Genomic DNA, 20,835 nt, shown 5'->3' with positions numbered 1-20,835 from the left:
AAAGGTTAGTAAAAAATGTCATAAACATACATACACATACACATGCACTATGTAGCGCCCCCTAGCAGTCATTCTTTGTCCGGCCGAAGCTTTGAGCCCCTCAGAATGCTTCAAAACTCACCAAACTCAACAGCCAGGTGAACACTCCATTATGATTTCGCATTTATACAAAATTTAAGGTTAGTAAACACTGTCATGAACTTTTCCCACCAGCGACGAGTTAACTCCTGTGTGTTTAGTGTGTCTAGCGGTGGTAAAACTATTTTTTTTTTCTCTCTGGCAACATTCTGTGTTGAGAAAGAGACTGTGTGTATAATGTAAACATGGTACGAGTCATATACACGTGCTTTCTATGGAAAATGATTCAATTATTTTTGTTCTGATGGTAATAATGTTGAGCTGTGGCTGTGGGTTTAGGCTCACCTAAAAGACTATTTTAATTCTATTTAGTCACATCCAAACTATAAAAATACACTTAAGGTACTTTTTTTTTTTTTTTAACCATTTGATACTGAAAAACAAAATTTAATAATAATGATAATAAATTGACATTGATAAGCAACAGCAACTCATGGGGACAATATGCCAAACAACTTGAGTGAAAAAAAAAGGATTAGAACAAAGAGGGACAGTTTTCATTTTTGCTGCAGGCAGTATGCATGCTAAACAGTGCACGCAGTTTCACTGATGTAACACTGATAAAGCAGGACGATTGTTGCCACTATTCAGCACGTTTTCCCTGAAAAACAATCAAGCGGCTTATCAATTAGATTGGGGTCTAATGTTTTTTAACCCTCGTACGATGTTTTTGTTTTTTACATAATATGTAAGGCTACTTTGAGGTGTGATAACGTAGTCATTTTTTAATATTTTTTTTCTTTCAACAACTCAAAATGTTCATTGGGGTCTGAGCTATCCATACATATGTAGTTTATATTTATTTATTTACCCCCCCCCCCCCCCCCCCCCCACTTAGGACAACACAAGCCCATAGAAGGACTATGGAGAAAACTAACTGTGCTGTATATATATATATATATATATATATATATATATATATATATATATATATATATATATATATATATATATATATATATATATATATATATATATACAAAAATAATAATCATAATACTTCATTTGACATAATTAGAGCTTTGAATTAGGCAAGAAGTTATAACAACAAAATTGTCTATGCATGAGAATTTTTTTGACAATGGCAGTTTTACTGAAAACGCCCCTCTCGTGTTATTTTACATAATATGTAAGGCTACTTTGAGGTGTGATAACTAAGTCATTTTTGAACATTTTTTTTCTTTCAGCAACTCAAAATGTTCGTTGGGGTCTGAGCTATCCATACATATGTAGTTTTTATTTATTTATTTATCCACCCACCCACTTAGGACAACACAAGCCCATAGAAGGACTATGGAGAAAACTGTGCTGTATATATGTATATAAAATAATATAAATAATACTTCATTTGACATAATTAGAACTTTGAATGAGGCAATAAGTTATAACAACAATATTTTCTATGCATGACAATTTTTTTGGGACAATGACAGTTTTTACTAAAAACGCCCCTCTCGCGTTATTTTACATAATATGTAAGGCTACTTTGAGGTGTGATAAATAAGTCATTTTTGAATATCTTTTTTCTTTCAACAACTCAAAATGTTCATTAGCGTCTCAGCTATCCATACATATGTAGTTTTTATTTATTTATTAACCCCCCTCTGCCCCATGACGTTCATCACGTCATCGGGAAAAAACAAATCAAAGGCAGTCAATCAATGGGGCTGCTGCAAATATTATTCATAACAAGGTACATAGCGACACCTTGAGGCATTTTTGCAGTACATCATACAAAAACATCACAACCATCGTCTTCGAAGGAAGGATGTTATGAATAATGCTTGCAGCAGCCCCATCACTGCTTTTGATTCGTTTTTTCCCGATGACGTGATGGGGTTTTAACCCATGTGGGGTTGCTATATGCAACAAGCATACAAAGAGACTATGTTGGAACTGTTTAAAAAAAAAAAAAAAAAAGTTAGTAGTTGTAATTATTGTTGTTTTTGTTCGTTGAAAGTTAGTAGTTGCAGTAGTTAGTTATTATTTGTTATAGTTTGATAGTTGTTCTCTTGACATAAATTCTGTTCATCGCTTTCTCCGCTGTGAATCTTCGCTCCATCCTGCCTGAGTCAGTTGGGACAATGTTCCCACGGTCGACTCTTTTATATACTTGACTGAAAAGTTCACGAGCCAATAAGTTTAAAACAAAATTCGAACGCTGGACCAATAACATTTGAGATTCAAGGAAGTACTTTTTTCCCGTCAATTTTTTGGGCTTTGATCTCTGCCTTTCCTACGTGTTCACCTTTGATGTTAGAAACGGGGACTGGTGTTTCGACCAATGAAATTGCAGGATTTCAAACAAAACTTGCAACTTGAGTGTGCACACACTCACACAACCCCACGATTTCAAATGACACTAAACTTCCGTCAATATACTTATGCAATTCAATCTTCCTGCAAGTAGCGCGCGTGCAGGAGCGTGCACGTGCACGTACGAGCGTGCACGAGCGTGCGCGAGCATGCACGAGCATGCACGACCATTCATGGTCATGTGTGACCAAGCAGTACTGCAGCAAGCAGTCGCGGAGAGAAAGAAGAGCACCAATGTTTGCGTTGGATTGCAAGGAAAATGACTAATTGGTCTATGGCGCCACCTGTTGGTTTAGTGGTCCAAACACGCTCAAAGCACGACACGCACATTATTTGACCGTCTTTGAATAGATTCATGCAAAAACCACGAAAATTGCAATGAATTACATCAGGTTTACAATAAATCAAAAATTATGAATTATAATGGTAGTCAATGGTTACATATTATGTAATTTGAACTCATACGTACTCAATTTCTCTAGCCACTTAAAGAGCATACGACACCAGAAAAAAAGTCTTAAATGGCATTATTATGTGAATTAGAATCATATTTTGAGACGATTCGACCATATACAACAATTTAGCAAAGCACAGATGACGAGAAATTAGTCTTTTAATCTGCCGGTTAGCCACGCCTACAATTATAGGGCTTTAGCGTCCCCAACAGGTGGATGACGTCAGCGGTAGACTAGGCTCATCGGTTTTACTATTCAGCCCATTGAGGGGGAATTGTTCAGAACGAGGAAAACGAGACGAAGAGAGCTGCAAAATGTCATTGTTTCAGTCTCTCTACTCCCAATATTTTTACAGGATATTCTTTTTATACAAGTATTTTCCCCAATAGCTATATAAATGGTTTGAGAAGGACCAGTCAGCCCGTCGAGGGGGAACTATTCACAATGAGGAAAACGCGACGAAGAGAGCGGCAAAATGTCATTGTTTCTGTCTCTTTACTTCAATATTTTTACAGGATATTCTTTTTACCCAAGTACTTTCCCCAATTGCTAAATAAATGGCATGGTCATGACAAATAACTTGTGCTAAATGGAATATAAAATAATAAAAATCCATTTATTCAAGACGACATGGCAAAATTACTCCATAATGGTCAAAACAGTCGACTTTACCTTTACTGTCACACCTGCCGAACGATATTTTATGACACCTAAATCGGACATATGTCATTTCCCTTCCCCGGCTTCAGAGAATGTAAACAGACCAGAAGGAGTGACAGCTAGCCGACATGCTAACCCGAACCGAGGGATGTTTCAAAGTCTTCGAAGTGGAAAATCACACATAACTAGCCTGGATTATTTGACATGACGACCCGGTTGTCGAGTTTCTTTGCGGATCGGCAAACCGCCCGGCGGAGAGCAATTTACAGTTCGTTCCCTGGAGGAGGGTGGCTGGAATTGTTGTGTAGCTAACTTTATTTAAAGGAATTTTATAGTGTTTACTTTGTAATCACTGTATTCGTATTTGACATAATACAAAACAAGATGTTTACTCACTTCCTTGTAAGTCCAATGGTCCCACAGTAAATATCCACGGTGAATGGGAACCTTTTGAAACTCCAAAAAGGCGCATACGCCTCTCCCGCATACAGAATGATTTTTCTGCAGCCGTTTGGCTGGCGTGATGCAAAAAATAAAAGTATTAATCCGCAAAATCAGCTGAATCCTTCGTCCTCATACACAACAGTACACTGTAGCGTGAAGAGGACATCTTCTACCGTACACGTCACAGCGCCCTCCTCCTCAATGCGAGACCGAAGCCGGAAGTCACTCATTTTCCTGGCGCGGGATTCAAAAAACTAAATAAATATAGCGATCGCTTCCACACACATCCAAGCGGTCCATATCATTCAGGAGCATAAAATACCGCGTGTATTATGAAATAAACATGCTTTTTCGTGTCACAAGCACTTTAATGCAACAGTTCAGAAATGACGGCACTGTTTCATTTTGAACGTCTGCCTTTTTTAGCAATCCGGGGGAAATTTCAGATCCCTAGTGTTTTTCTTTCTATGCTTACTCTTTGATGTAAAAGAAGAAAGCATCAAAAACATTACAAAATATGTAAATTCCGCATGAGGGTTAAGCGACTTCTAATCGATTTGACTTCCCGCTGTCCGCTACAAACAATTTTAGACACAATAAACGAAGTGGTCTTTCCTCGTCTCCCACAGCATTAAAAGTCAAAGCCAAATGGCTTGAAAACGGCGCATTCTTGGCCGCAGAGGAAAACCCGAGGTGAGGGTGGTCATCGTGATGCTCCCAAGCCGAAAATGGTACTTCACGGGCGGATACGTGAGAAACAAAGACAGTGGGTTGCTGCGTGAGCCCGGCCCGAAAACGGCGCACTGCTCTTCATATCTTTTTTGCGGTGTGCTGGTTAGTTTAAAAAAATACTGCGCTCACTCTGAAAATGAGCGCGTCACTGCCACCCACTGAGTGGATGTGCACTTTATTCTAGTATGTCAAAAAAGTATGTTCCACAAGGTCACATGCGCCACCCCCGGGATCGCTCTGTGCCCCGCTATTTGAGAAGTACTGCGCTAGAGCCATATTCTGGAAGCCGGGCAGTGTAACAATGTGAAGTCACCGCCCTGCGACATGAAAAACAATGGCGACCTACTAGTTAAACTAGTTTTACAAATTGTATAAAAACGAAAACATCAAGAGGGGTTACAATATCAAATTATTTTAACTAATAAGTACATTTATCGTTTAAGAACTACAAGTCTTTCTATCCGTGGATCCCTTTAACTATGGCATTTCTAAGCGTTTTTTTTTTACATGCTGAACTAAAAAAAAAGTGCAAATATACAATACAGTGATATCTGAATCACAGTTAAGTCACTTTAGTTTGTGTGCATTTATGTGTGCGTGTACCTCTTGAGAGCCCGACTTGGCCAGATAAATGGCGCTGCGTTGGCAGGCTTCATCCAAGCACAGGGGCAGGAGGTGGTCTTGGTATCCATCGCCATCTACAAAAATCACAAAGAAAGTTATCTGTAAAACAACAAGAAGTAAAATGACAAAGAGTGTACTAAGGCATCTACAAACAATCTCATCGACTTATCTCCACATTATATTCTGCTTATAGGAGGACAAAAATGCAAATCCTGAACGCTGAAGCAAAGAAATGAGAGTGAAAACTGCCAAGCAAGTCCATTGTGTTTGCACAGGGTTCTTTCAGGAGGTTTGGTGTGGTGGGGGTCTATTAATTCTTTGGATGTTAATCATGGAAATTGGCCATATGGAACCCAAAACTGTTGCATGGCAGATGGATGGATATATGGAGGTAGATAGGGGCTGACACACTGTTAGGGAAGGGGCACAAAGTTAAACAATGAGAGAAAATTTAGCCCTTCAGAGATTGACACTAGCCATCCTGCCTCCAGTGTTTACGGTCTACCACACACATCCACACACTAATGCAGTCCCACCTGCCCTCTCCTCCATGAATACCTTCTTTCATCTATCTTTTATCAGTCAGTCTCTTTTTCATTCCTGCTATGCCCCTTCTTCTTTCCTCTCTGTCACTTTCACTCCTTCCCGCCTCCCTCCCGTTGAGGCGCCTCCTCCAGTGCGCGTCTCCATCCATCTTTGCCACTCTTTGTTCACCGCCTGCCTCTTCCTCCCGATCACTATTTATCTGACGAGGCGATAGGCAGCAGATGGGAAGGGAGCAGCAGGTATGGATCCATGTTCCGGCAAACGAGAGGGGGTACAAGCATGTATTGATGATCAAAGTAGTTGCGCCTGAACTTACATGGTTAAGCAATCAACATCATTTATAACAAGCTTTTAAGTTGGTTTACATTTGTGTATTTGGAGTATTTTGGCGGTTTTTATTTAGGCAGAGCATTACCATTAGTTGAGATGGAGGGAATAATGCAGAATTTGAAATAGTCAATTATTCCGCTATCAAGACGAAAGGGTGAAAGTTTCTTTCAGTGTGACAATGACCCAAGGGCCTAATCAAAAACAACTCAATAATGGCTTTAGCAAACGAAAAAAAAAACAAAAACAAAAAAACGTTTTCGTCATGGCCCAGACAGCATTCAGATCTGAACCTTTTCAAACATCTATGTGGTGATTTGAGGATGGCTGTGCACAGGACATGCCCTTACCATGTGACAAATTTGGAAGGATTTTGGAAAGAAGCGTAAAAAAACTTTGCCACATCAACATGTGCCATTGTGTACCTATAAATTGACGAATGTGTGACTAGAGAAAGAAAACGAGGGCAAATAGGTGTTTTAAGGGGGGTGAGGATATATGGCCGACAGAGAGAAAGAGGTGGAGAGGTTGCATGTAATGGCAGCATAAAAAATGGGTGAGGAGGGTAGGAGAGGAATCTAGGCCGCCCTGTTCACGCACCAACTTACCTGCACATATGCAAGCATTCAGACAAACGCACACATAGTCTGAATATCACATCAGATCAAAACACTTTTTTTTCTCGCTGTATGAAAACTCCCTATGCCTCTGGTAGTCTGAGGTCACACTGCAGCCTGTTTCCTCCTCTTTGGATATCCTGCACAGTCCTCACATAGACTCTGTTACTTCTGCCCTCAACTGAAAATTGCGGTTTCACTGCTAGCCCCTTCTAGTAACTTCACCATTCCTTACTTCCTTCTAGACATGTGCCGATTACCGATTTCAAGGTATGAAAACCTCAAACCGGAAAAAATTTCCGTCATACCGTCCCGAAGGTATGAACTATTTTTTTATGTTCCAAATGCATGGAGATATCCCTCACTTGCACCTGTAAGGCTCAACCCTCCCCGACCGGTTGTTGCTTAGTGTCAGTGAGTCAGCTGTGCTACACGGTGGCTGGAGGAGGTGAAACGTATGAACTTTTTCCCCCATCGAAGAAAACAAAATCGCTGGCATGGGAATACTTCAGCTACAGAAAAGTTACAGACGGCGGCGGCTAAGCGGAGGAGGGCCAACCGACGTGTAAGACATGTTTGCGGAGGGTGGATGCCGAGGAGGCAATAACTCAGTGGTGTTACCAGGATGCCAGGTGTGGGTGGGTCTTACCTGGGGGGTTGGGGGGGGGGGGGGGGGGGGCAAAAAAACAAACAAACAAACTACAATGCTCAAGTAGGTCAAAATCCAGCATAAGGCTACTGCACCTTAAAACATCTTTTGTTTTCTCCTTGAGATAACTGTTGTTGTGATTTGGTCTAAACCAGTACTTCTCAAATAGTGGGGCGGGCCCCCCCAGGGGGGCGCAGAGCGATGCTGGGGGTGGCGCACGTGATCTTGAGGAACATACTTTTTTACTCTACTACAATAAAGTGTAATTGCACATCCACTCAGTGGTTGGCAGTGCCGCTCTCATTTTCAGCGTGTGCGCAATATTTTTGAACCAAACAAGAGCACACAGCAAAGAGCACTGGAGATATGAAAAGCTAAGACAAGGAAATATGAAGAAGAGTATGTAGCATTTGGCTTTTGGCTTTGACTTTTAGTAAAGTGGGAGACGAGGAAAGGCCAGACTGTTTACTTTGTTTAAAAATGTCTGCAGCAGACAGTAGGAAATATTTTTTTCAGCCAAAACGTGCCGAATATTGCCTACAATCCTCCCGCTTTGTCAGTGTTACATCACTAAACCATCGAGCACTGTAACTATCATATAATGTGGCATACCAAATAGCTCAGTGCAAAATAACCCCACACCATAAGAAAGGAGCTGATACTGCCTGCAGCAAAAATAAAAACTGTCCCCCTGTCCAATGACATTGTCGTTTATGTTAGATTTTTGTTTTGTTTTGTTTTTGTTTTTTCAGCCAAATTGTTTGGCATATTGTCCTCGTGAGTTAATGTTGCTAATCAATTTGAATTTATTATTATTTATTGATTTTATTAAATTTTATTTTTCAGTATCAAATGGTCAAAAAATGTATCCTGAGTGCATTTTTACAGTATGGATGTGTGTCAGTTTTTTCTTTGTTTATTTTTTTACACTTTTGTAAGTTGATCTATGTGACTTTTTTTCTTTAATATTGAAAAGAACAGTTATGGAGAGGATTACTTATAATAATAAGAATTTTATATAAAAATGATACTACAATATATTTACAGTGGCGGCAGAGAGTTGGGGGGCGCGGAACGTTTACGTCTTCCTGTGGGGTGGGGGAGGTGGGGCGCATAACAGAAAATAATTGAGAAGCACTGGTCTAAACAAATAAAACTTGATTCGATTTTATTTGACTTAGAACACATCCATAACTGAACAGTATGGACATGCGGGTGACAATGTTTTTTTAAATAACCTATTGTGGTTTCTTGGTTTTATTATTATTATTATTATATTCTTTGTTCCACAGCCTCTTTGAGCTCAATTTGACCCCCTTAGAATGCTTCAAAATGCACCAAAATCGGCAGGCAGTTCAAGACAGGTGCAATCTTTGATACCGTGTAAAGACAAATTCCAAATACACTATGTAGCGCCCCCTAGCAGTCATTCTTTGTCCGGCCAAAGCTTTGAGCCCTACTTTGACCCCCTCAGAATGCTTCAAAACTCACATAACTCAACAGCCAGGAGAACACTCCATTATGATTTCGCATTTATACAAAAATTAAGGTTAGTAAACACTGTCATGAAAGTTTCCCAACCAGCAACGAGAGTTAACTCCTGTGTGTTTAGTGTGTCTAGCGGTGGTGAAACTTTTTGTTTTTCTCTCTGGCAACTGTCTGTGTTGAGAAAGAGAGTGTGTGTATAATGTAAACATGGTACGAGTCATACACACGTGCTTTTTATGGAAAATAATGCAATCATTTTTTTTCTGATGGTAATAATGTTGAGCTGCGGCTGTGGGTTTAGGCTCACCTAAAGGACTGCATTTATTTTAATTCTAATGAGAATTTTGTTTTCAAAATGTGCTAATATGTTTTGAAAAAATAAAAATCCTGTTCAATGGAAAAAAAGTTTGTTTTTTTTGTACCCAGATATCTCAAAGTAACACATTTTAGAGCTGTAATTGCAATACCGTGATATTTTGGCTTAAGGTTATCATACCGGCACATACCTACTTCCTACTTAACTTCTCCAAGCAATGCCCGCACTTCCATTCTCCAGTCTGCCCATCTGAATAGGAATAAAACACCTTCAATACTGCCCGCATTGCCCCGAAAACGCCTTCTTCATACCTGGTTCTCTAACTTCATGTCTCATTAACCAACTGCTCATTTCCACCCACCACCTTTCTGGCTGCATCCTCTGAATCTGCCAGGCCTCCCAGCTAACTGTCTCATTAAGCGACTACCTCCTTCCTGCTCCCTTAACTCCATCGGGGCCAGTGAGCAAACCCAGCACTGGGACCGGCATGTCACCTATTGATGAATTATGTAGCAGGGCCACTGTCACTTTGAAAAATGCAATTACCTCAACCGCAAGGCAGATGAGTCTGTTTTCTTCCTTGCTCGTCAATTAGGAATTTGTGGCACAAAACAGTGCTTTCATCCACGTGTGGTTGACAATGGTTGCTGCAGTGCTTCTACACATACTATCACTAGATTCACTCCAATTTTCTAGGAAAGAAAGTGAGTCATTCTCCTGACCAGTGAGATCCATATCTGGTGAGAAGAGAGGAGGCATTGAGGAGAATAACAGATCTGGGTTGAGGCGTAGCCAGGTCAAGCAGAATGAAAGATAACAGCACGTTTCATCCAGGGAGGCAGCGCTCTCTCTCGTCACCAAATTTGTCAGATGAGAAGAAGCGTGACCTGTGCAGGCCTCCATCTTCTGCTAACTAAGCGCTTAAGTGGCACTTCCAGAACCGTAGGATAGTGAGAAAAGATGGTATTTGATTACAGAGGGCAAAAGGTTTTTTTTGACGCAATCTTTGGTTTGGCACAAATGGGGGGATTATAAATTAAGCAAATGCACACACACACACACACGAGCCACACACACACATACCCTGTGGCGTATAGGTTACAACCCTTTTGGTTCATACATTATTGCCATTTTAAGATGCTGAATTTTGTCCCATAAATTTTTGAAGGAAACCCTGAGCTGCAATGACATTAACAGATAATGCGAATTACAAGATTTATTTTCTGTGCGCGCGATGAAATAAATGAAGGAAAAAAATGTGCTAAAACGCGGCTCAGATGTTATGGAACTCAGTCATTTGAGGACACTGCTAGATTTAAGATGTGTGATCTGCATAGCCATGATAGCCGACATTAAAGTTCTGAATAATTTAAACAAAGACTAGCATATACAGGATAACAAAATGGGTCTGGAACTGATCCCATGTGTCATGGCTAGTGCATGAGATTCAAAACCTATGTTTTCGTTTAAACTGTAACTGTTTAAGTTTTTAAAGAAAAATGCAACACCAATGTGAAACAGTGCATACACTAGTTAAATCTCAGTAAAGTAATTTGCAGGCAAATATACAGCGGGGCAAATAAGTATTTAGTCAACCACCAATTGTGCAAGTTCTCCGACGTGAAAAGATTAGAGAGGCCTGTAATTGTCAATATGGTTAAACCTCAACCATGAGAGACAGAATGTGGGAAAAAAACAGAAAATCACATTGTTTGATTTTTAGAGATTTCCAAATTAGAGTGGAAAATATGTATTTAGTCACCTACAAACAATCAACATTTCTGGCTGTCAAAGTGGTCCAACTTCTTCTAACGAGGTCTAACGAGGCTCCACTCGTTACCTGTATTAATGGCACCTGTTTTAACTCGTTATTGGTATAAAAAACACCTGTACACAACCACAGTCAGTCACACTCCAAACTCCACTATGGCCAAGACCAAAGAGCTGTCGAAGGACACCAGAGACAAAATTGTAGACCTGCGCCAGGCTGGGAAGACTGAATCTGCAAATAGGTAAACACTTGGTGTAAAGAAATCAACTGTGGAAGCAATTATTAGAAAATGGAAGACATACAAAACCACTGATAATCTCCCTTGATCTGGGGCTCCATGCAAGATCTCACCCGGTGGCGTCAAAATGATAACAAGAACGATGAGCAAAAATCCCAGAACCAAACGGGGTGACCTAGTGAATGAGCTAAAGTGAGATGGGACCACAGTAACAAAGGCTACCATCAGTAACACTATGCGCCGCCAGGGACTCAAATCCTGCACTGCCAGACGTGTCCCCCTGCTGAAGCCAGTACATGTCCAGGCCCGTCTGCGGTTCGTAGAGAGCATTCGGATGATCCAGAAGAGGACTGGGAGAATGTGTTATGGTTAGATGAAACCAAATAGAACTTTTTGGTGGAAACACAGGTTCTCGTGTTTGGAGGAGAAAGAATACTGAATTGCATCCGAACAACACCATACCCACTGTGAAGCATGGGGGTGAAAACATCATGCTTTGGGGCTGTTTTTCTGCAAAGGGACCAGGACGACTGATCAGTGTAAAGGAAAGAATGAATGGGGCCATGTATCGAGAGATTTTGAGTGAAAATCTCCTTACATCAGCAAGGGCATTGAAGATGAGACGTAGCTGGGTCTTTCAGCATGACAATGATCCCAAACACACAGCCAGGGCAACAAAGGAGTGGCTTCGTAAAAAGCATTTCAAGGTCCTGGAGTGGCCTAACCAGTCTCCAGATCTCAACCCCATAGAAAAACCTGTGGAGGGAGTTGAAAGTCCGTGTTGCCTAATGACAGCCCCAAAACATCACTGCTCTAGAGGAGATCTGCATGGAGGAATGGGCCAAAATGAAAGCAACAGTGTGTGAAAAGCTTGTGAAGAGTTACAGAAAACCTTTGGCCTTCGTTATAGCCAACAAAGGGTACATTACAAAGTACTGAGATGAACTTTTGGTATTGACCAAAAACTTATTTTCCAACATGATTTGCAAATAAATTCTTTAAAAATCAAACAAGGTGATTTTCTGTTTTTTTTTTTTTTTTTTACCACATTCTGTCTCTCATGGTTGAGGTTTAATTTCAGGCCTCTGTAATATTTTCAAGTGGGAGAACTTGCACAATTAGTGGTTGACTAAATACTTATTTGGTCCACTGTAGATGTATATATTTGAAAGGATTTCAGTTTAAGTGTGTCCATACTAGTTATTCCGAATTCCTCGTTGCATACCACCTGGACGTTTCTTAAAGGTAAAGCACCAGAGAGACTGCCTGATGTTAAACCAGTCAAGAAAACCCCTTGGGCCTTTTTTTGCAGCTGCACAGAGATTAAAGTGAGCCGGTGGAGATTTGTGGTGAATAAAATGTAAAGCAGAGACGAACAATGACTCGCACCAGCCAAGATTGTTTAAAGACGTTCACAACAGTTTGTGTGTGAGTGGGGGGCTTTGCGTACGTGTGTGTGTGTGCGCGTGTGGTAAAATTGTGTTGTGTAGATTAGTCCTGTCTGGCCATGGTGACGGCAAGAGAACGTTTAGGGATGAGCCTGCTTCAGATGCAGAGGAGGCTTAAGGGACTAAGCCTGCCTCTCGCACACCAACTAGGACCCGGTGGTGTTTAATCCGGTCCTGCACAAGATGTACTTTTCAGGTTTTTATTTCAACCATTTTCAGTTGCTGCAGATTGTCCTTGATCGACTGACCGGGCCAAGTCCTTAAGAAAGACGAACGGGCTGTTGCCTCAAGAATCACCCTGCGGCGTTTGATCTATTTCGACCAACTCTTAATGTTTTTTTAACTTACACTGTATAGCACGGATATGTGTAATACATCTTCCCCACACAGCCTCCTTTGTAACCTCATCATAATCTAAGAGGAGAGCCCCCTTTTGTGGTCCAGATAGTTTCACAATAGGGGAATTAGAACAGGGGATGTCGTTGTTTTCTGACAACTGTTTGTGAACTCCTTTAACTGGCCACTGGAGGGCAGTAGCGCATTTGGTAAGAAGTCATACGTCAGGAAACGGAAGTCGGAAAAAGCAAGAAGCGTGAGAAAAATGTGGAGAACGACCCAGCCGGAAACGCGCACGGCCAAACCAGTTCCCCCTAGGAACACAACATGCCCCACACAAGCTCCTTAGGTGAACTCTCCCATGAGGCAGCGGTCACCACACAGGTCCCACCCAGAATCCACCCACAAAGGACGGCAGGCGCAACCCGATTTAACGGAACGAACGGTCGGGCCGCATGGCCGGGGCGCCGGTGGAAGACGACCGAACAGACGATCAGGAGGACGTCCAGGACGGCAGGTGTGGGAAATCCGAGCAGGACGACAGGGAGGACGTCTGGGACGCCAGGCAATGAACGACAAAGCGCGACGACTAGGGGGACGTCCAGGACGCCAGGCGGCGGATGACCGAGCAGAACAATTGGGAGGACGTCCGGGATGCCAAGCATTGGCAATTTCTCAGTTTTTTCATCAGAAATTGGAAAATTGCTCACACTAAGCTATTTCCTACAGCTGATTTCTAAAGAATGGAAAAATATATGAATAGGGGTGTAACGGTACACAAAAATCTCAGTTCGGTACGTGCCTCGGTTTTGAGGTCACGGTTCGGTTCATTTTCGGTACAGTAAGAAAACACTATGCAAAATATAAATGTGCTAGTTACACTCCTTTCAACAATAGGAACATTAGCCTATACAAAGCTAGAATTCTGCTCAAAAAGTAGCGGGTATTTAAAGATAATCCAACAATTTGCCTTTCAGACCCCACATATTGGTCAGCATTCTTTCTGAAAGAAATAAAAAAGAAGTCCTGTGCTAAAGAGAAAAGCAATCCCAATGACAAAGATTTTAACATGTATTTTAGAAAATGAAATGCCTCAATGAATCATTTTTTTTTTCTTATGAACGGTTTTCAAAACCTTTATTGGTAGATTTTCTCAAGTTAAAGCGCCACACAGAAATTAATAAACTTCATTGTGTAAGCAGGATCAGAGTATTATTCTTATTATTTAATTACAGGCGTTTTAGCTCATTTCAATTTATTTTATTTAAATGGGCTATTATTTATTTTATTATGTGTTTATATTTTACAAATGTGATGTAGTATTCATTTATATTGTATATTTTATGTTGTGTAACTTTAGTTCCTATGGGAATATTAGTTCCTACTTGTTTTGTTGTGGTAGGAGGGTTTTGTATTGAACACAGGGCCATGTTGGTTATTATTATAGCAGAGAAGACAGCAGTAAATCAACAAAGACAAGTCAACTGTGCCCCGATCTACCACTGAAGAGATCGGATGGACTCAAAAAGTGGGTTACGATTGCATATTAGTTTGAAAATCGACCGGATCCACCGTATTTTTACACGAGTGACTTCCGGTCTGCCCGATCCTAGCTACCGGTAGTAGTATTGAAGCAGGAGGGTCGCGTCTCGCGTCAAATAATAAATTGCCGTTCTTTTTGCGTGCAACGTGTTCAGCCGCTTCTGGGACGTGTCTAACACGTGGCCGCACTGCGACTGGTGTGCATTGGCTGATTGACTTTAACACCCGCGTTTCACTGCGTTCTCGCGTCGGCCACGTTGTCGCGCAGTTGACGTTTCAGGGTTTACTGTCCTACCATGTTGGTCCTCATTATAGTAGAGAAGACGGAGTAAATATAATCTACACAAAGAAACTGTAACCCGATCGACTCACAGCCTCGAAAAGTAAGGGTTACATTACGTCACAAACTCGTTCGGTACGCCTCTGTTCTGAACCGAGCACCACGTACCGAAACGGTTCAATACAAATACATGTACCGTTACACCCTTAGATATGAACAACCTTTTTTTTCCTGCTGAAAGAAGAGAGTCTAATCTTTCTTTTAGTGGGTTCTATGTTTACATAGCAATAGAACAGAATTTTCTGTGGGCCTTGCAAAATCAGTCAAAATCCAGTAAAACGGACGGGGGCGAAGGGGGTTGCTCCGGTGAAAATGGCTGGGAGTGAATGAGTTAAGGAGTAAATGAATGAATTAGACATGATAATTTCAATTGGCCTCCCACATAAAGCCGCATAAATGAGCTACGCTTAATAAGTCCAACGATCGAGACCAAGGATAATTATATTAATGAGTAGTAGAGTTCCTGCAAAACAGGTTATCTCTCAATTTCTATAGCAGTTTGGTGCTATTTTGTGGTGTCTTGGTGTCAAGGATGTGCTGTCAGAATAAGTAGTGCTTTACCACCATTTGAAGAAGCTACTAGAATATCGGATGGTTTTAGTGTGCATTGTTTGATAGTATCTACCAGAAGGAAGGAGCTGGAATAGATGTTGTCCATGGGGGTAAGTCCAAGAGTACATTCCTTTCACTCATCTTAGTTCTTAAAGCTTGCAAGACCTCAAATGGTCAGGGGACATCAATGATCCTCTCAGCAGTTTAAGCTGTCTGTTGCAGATTTTGTCCTTCTTCGCCACAGTAAAAAGGACTGTGGTGGATAATAACAGACTATTTCAAACACCGTTGGGGAGAACTGCCTTTAACTGCTCTAAGACAGAGCTTCCTCAGCAGCCGCAGATAATAAATTATATGCATGGCCTTTTGAGGACAAAGTTGACGTGGGGCTTCCAAAGAGTAACTCGCAAGACAGTTGACAGTTTCAATAGGTGATACAGTGAAGTTAGAATGTGTGAGGAGCATCAGCTTGGACGAAGAGTGTTTCCTGAAGTCAAAAACATCCCTCCAGTTTTCAGCATGTTCAGCTTGCTGCGTCAGGACACCAGATGCGACTCTTCCTGTCGATATGCATCTCATCACTGTTGCTGATGAGTTGGATATGATGTGGTGTGTTCTGCAAGTTTCTGTAGTTTGACAGCTTTGTGCATTGAGGTGCAGCGGTTTGTGTCAAGTAAGATGAAAAGTAGAAAGAGGAAATATTCCTTGGTAGGCCCTGGAATTGATAGTGGCCATGGATGAGGTGGTTCTCCCTACCTTACCTTGTATGCCCTGCCTGCAGAAAGTTGTAAATTCAATGTTTAATTAAAGGAAACAATACAAAGTTGGAAGAAAAGAGTTCACAGATGAAAATGTTGACCACAGAGCTTAATTTCAGGAATCAAATCCTCACTTAGGTCCCTGCAACCTTGAGTTTTTTCAGTATGAAGTGGTGATGTAGGATGAAGTGCAGACACATTTATGACAACATTCACCAACCATTTTTCACACCTGCTTGTGTATGTAAATAAAAACTTCCTGCATTTTTAGGAGGCGTGTCATTCATTCACATTTTCTAATTGCAATAAGGGTCTGCCACTAACACCCATGAACATTTAGAAATGACTGTACTATCATTTAAAGCAGTGCTTCTCAATTATTTTCTGTTACGCCCCCCCGAAGACATAAATGTTCCGCGCCCCCCCAACTCTCTGCCACCACTGTAAATATACTGTAGTATCATTTGTATATAAAATTCTTATTATTATAAGTACAACTTTGCATAACAATGTGTTATTTTTAATATTAAAGAGAAAAGTAATATAGATCAACTTACAATGAAGTGTAAAAAAAAACCCCACATCATTCTGTAAAAAAACACTCGATACATTTTTTGACCGTTTAATAAAATCAATAAATAGTAAAAAAAGCAAATTGATTAGCAAAATCAAGCATGAACACAATATGTCAAAAAATTAGACCGAAAAAACAAAAATTAATAGAACAAAAACGACATGGCAGTGGGCAGTTTTTATTTTTGCTGCAGGCAGTATCAGCTCCTTTGCAATGGTGTGGGGTTATTTTGCACTGAGCAACTTGGTATTCCACCTTATATGTTGCTGACCGTACTCGCTGGTTTACTGATGTAACACTGAGAGAGCGGGAGGATTGCTGGTAATATTGGGCACTCGCTGAAAAAAATAATTCCTGCTGTCCGCTGCGAACATTTTTAGACACAGTAGACGGACTGGTCTTTCCTCGTCTCCCACTGTACTAAAAGACAAAGCCAAAAGCTAAATGCTACATACGCTTCGTCATATTTCCTTGTCTTAGCTTTTTATATCGCCAGTGTTCTTTGCTGTGTGCTCTTGTTTGGTTCAAAAGTACTGCACACACGCTGAAAATGAGAGCGGCACTGCCACCCACTGAGTGGATGTGCAATTACACTTTATTCTAGTACGACAAAAAAGTTTGTTCTCCAAGGTCACATGCGCCACCCCCAGCATCGCTCTGCGGCCCCCTTGAGAACTACTGATTTAAAGCAAGACGCATCATTTAATCCTTGCCACACAGAGCACACAGGAAACCTTGTTAGCTTAGCTGGGCCTTAGAGTCATTAGATCGTGTTAAGGTCAAGCAAATTGTTATAGTTTGAGTTAAAGACTGGAATATGGCAAATTAAGTGGCTCACAAATATCCGTCCCTGTTCATTTTTTAGGGATTCAAATTACTATGTGACAAAGCTTTTATCTTGAGCCTGCAATCATCACTGTCAATTTAGGAAAATAACTGAAACACATTAAAAACTCATCATTTAACTGCCATTTTAAATCACTAAGAGCAATAATAATAATAATAATAATGATCTGAATTCTCAGGGTTTTACATGTCTGTTGTACTCACCAAAATCAGCAAAAGACGACTGCCCGACGTTGGAGTGGGGTGGGGCTTCAGGTAAAACGGTTTCCCGGCTGAAGTTTCCACCCTGACAACACATGATAGAGATAACTGATTTTTTTTCTTTGATTTAAAGTCTATGTTTGGAGAAAGATACTGTGTCTTAATACAAACAATGCAGCAACTTGGTTTTGCCAAACACTAACTAGCTTGAGGTTTTTTCTCTTTCAAATGGGCCCAATCCATATCAGTCAAATTTGGCATTCAGATTCTTAAATCCTGCACCAACTGACCATTGTAGGAGGGACAACTCTCACGTTAGCGGCACCAGAAAATAAAAACAAGAGTCAATGGCTACAGCAAATTAAGCAGTTTGACAATGGCAAAAAATCAATTTAGTAAATTTTTCATGGGCGCAACCCACTAACGCAACTCGTCTTTCAAATGCATGTTTCTTACAATTGACTAAAGGGACTGTTTAAAAGTAAAATATACAGTGACTTAAGCTACTATGACTGTAATATCTTAAGTGTAATGCACAATTTAAAACATCACAAATTGGGCGGTCACATAAAAAGTATATATATAATTACACTGAAAATATAATCTCAATGTCTAGTGCAGTGTTACAAATTTAACATTTTCACAATTCTCTGTGAGATACGACTATAACAGCAAAGTGTGCATGTTTGTCTTAATAACTGTTTGCAATGTGGATATTTAGAGTTGTACTTTACATGCGAGTATTGTATTCTTCATAATATTACAGTCCATTTACTTTCACGTCCACACATTTTAATTTGTAAGTATTCTAAAGAGTCAAATGTGTAAAAAATAACAAAGGTACAGAAATAAACACGTACGTACGCACACACGCATGCATACACACAAACACTCCCAGGCGCAGTACCACACACACATAACAAGGGTGTTAACTGATTGAAGATGAGATCCTAGCAAGTGTGATTGATTGGAGCAGGCTACTGATTGCAAAGTGTCAATATTAAAACTGTGCGTGTGTGTGTCAATGGATTTGATGTGCAAAGATGAAAGGATAACACTTCTTATTAGTCCCCTTTCTATTCATATTATTCTTAATTCCATAAATACAAACTGGGGCTGTCAAACGATTAAAATTTTTAATCGAGTTAATCACAGCTTAAAAATGAATTAATCGTAATTAATCACAATTCAAACCATCTCTAAAATATGCCATATTTTTCTGTAAATTATTGTTGGAATGGAAAGATAAGACACAAGTCGGACATAAACACTCAACATACAGCACCTAAGTACTGTATTTGTTTATCATAACAATAAATCCACAAGATGGCGTTAACATTATTAACATTCTTTTGGTTAAAGGGATCCACGGATAGAAAGACTTGTAGTTCTTAAAAGATAAATTTGAGTACAAGTTATAGTAATTTTATATTAAAACCCCTCTTAATGTTTCCGTTTTAATAAAATTTGTAAAATTTTCAATCAAAAAAAAAAACAAAAAAAACAACTAATAGCTCGCCATTGTTGACGTCGCCAAGCGGGACGTCACATGGGCTCCCTGCCGTTCTTCCACAGTGTCTTTAACTATGTAAGGTAGTGATTGAAATACACAACAATGTGTCAATGGCGAGTTTTAAATTAATTAGAGATCTAACCAAGGCAAAGTCTGAGTAACTTTTATGTGTATTTTGCATAGCTATTTTGATCGGAAATGCCAGTTCTCTTTGCATTGAGCGCTTTTCTTTTTGTGAACATTATTTTTTTGAGAGATAGCAATATTATTTTTGTCGTGCTTTCCACTAAATGATACTGTAGCAACTTAAATGTTCCACCCAAATGCATGATGAGACATTGGGCAACCATGACTGTCAGTGGTGGCTGCATATGGTATACAGCAGGGTTCACTAAATCCGGGTCTCGGTGCCACTTTTCCTGTTGTGTTTTCCACGTCTCTCTCCCCTAACACACCTGAATCAAATGATTATGTCATCAGCAACCTCGCCAGAAGCCTGATAATGATCCTGATTATTTTGATTCAGGTGTGTTGGAGGAGGGAGACATGGAGACATGTAAAACACAACAGGAAAAGTGGCACCGAGGTCCGGATTTAGTGAACCCTGGTATACAGTATGTTCTGTGTTGTGTTAAATTAAGCGTGTTAAGAAAAACATTGTCTCCTGTGAGAGATAGGTATATAATTTTTGTTGTGCTTTCACTAAATTATACTGTAGCGACTTAACTGTTCCGCCCAAATGCATAATGGGAAGTTTGGCAGCCATGACTGTCAGTGGTGGCTGCAAATAGTATACAGTATGATCAGCGTTGTGTTCAATTAAGCATGTTAAGAAAAAGATCGTCTCCTGTTATTCTTCCCCACATCGTTCGCCACAATACTTATATTTGTTGTGAAAGAGTTGCCAAAGCTTACGCCAATAAAAGGTGCGGTCCAATGAACGCCTGTATCCACTCCCATTTCTTGCCATTTCGCTGTCAGTGTGCTAAAACGGCGTCATTGTAAACTGTTTGAGGCAACACGTGAACGGAACATTCCGTGCATGCATTAATTGCGTCAAATATTTTAACGCGATTAATTAAAAAAATTAATTACCGCCCGTTAACGCCATAAATTTGAAAGCACTAATACAAACACATACAATAGAAAATTGTATCATCCTGCGCACATGTCCTTTGCAAAGTGTCAAAGCTTACAACACCACGAACAAACATTGCAAGTGATGATCCATAGACTTTTAGTAAAAACGATATCAGCCATTGAGAGCTGCTCAGTAGGGAAAGTCACTATGTAGTCTGCACTGCTCAATCTTTTTGTGCACTGAAAGTGCCTCAACAAATGTGCAGCTTTGCCATACAGCAAGTGAAGTACTCCCACAATATAGTAGCTGCCGTGGACTTGACC

The 20,835-nt window shown here is 40.3% G+C and overlaps 1 protein-coding gene across 1 annotated transcript in view; it reads right to left on the bottom strand.

Moving 5' to 3' along the window:
- itfg1 (integrin alpha FG-GAP repeat containing 1) overlaps window positions 1-20,835 on the bottom strand; it is a 303,430-nt gene that overhangs the window by 207,547 nt on the left and 75,048 nt on the right. The window contains exons 8-9 of the mRNA XM_057853607.1: window positions 17,922-18,003; window positions 5,349-5,443 (exon numbers count right to left, since the gene is read on the bottom strand). Coding sequence (XP_057709590.1) covers window positions 5,349-5,443; window positions 17,922-18,003 — 177 coding nt within the window. The remainder of the gene's footprint in view (window positions 1-5,348; window positions 5,444-17,921; window positions 18,004-20,835) is intronic.

The sequence above is a fragment of the Corythoichthys intestinalis genome, chromosome 1 (genome assembly GCF_030265065.1).
Source record: "Corythoichthys intestinalis isolate RoL2023-P3 chromosome 1, ASM3026506v1, whole genome shotgun sequence".
Taxonomy (NCBI): Eukaryota; Metazoa; Chordata; class Actinopteri; order Syngnathiformes; family Syngnathidae; genus Corythoichthys; species Corythoichthys intestinalis.
Note: the sequence above shows the minus strand (reverse complement) of the source record. Positions and strands in the feature narration are given on the sequence as shown.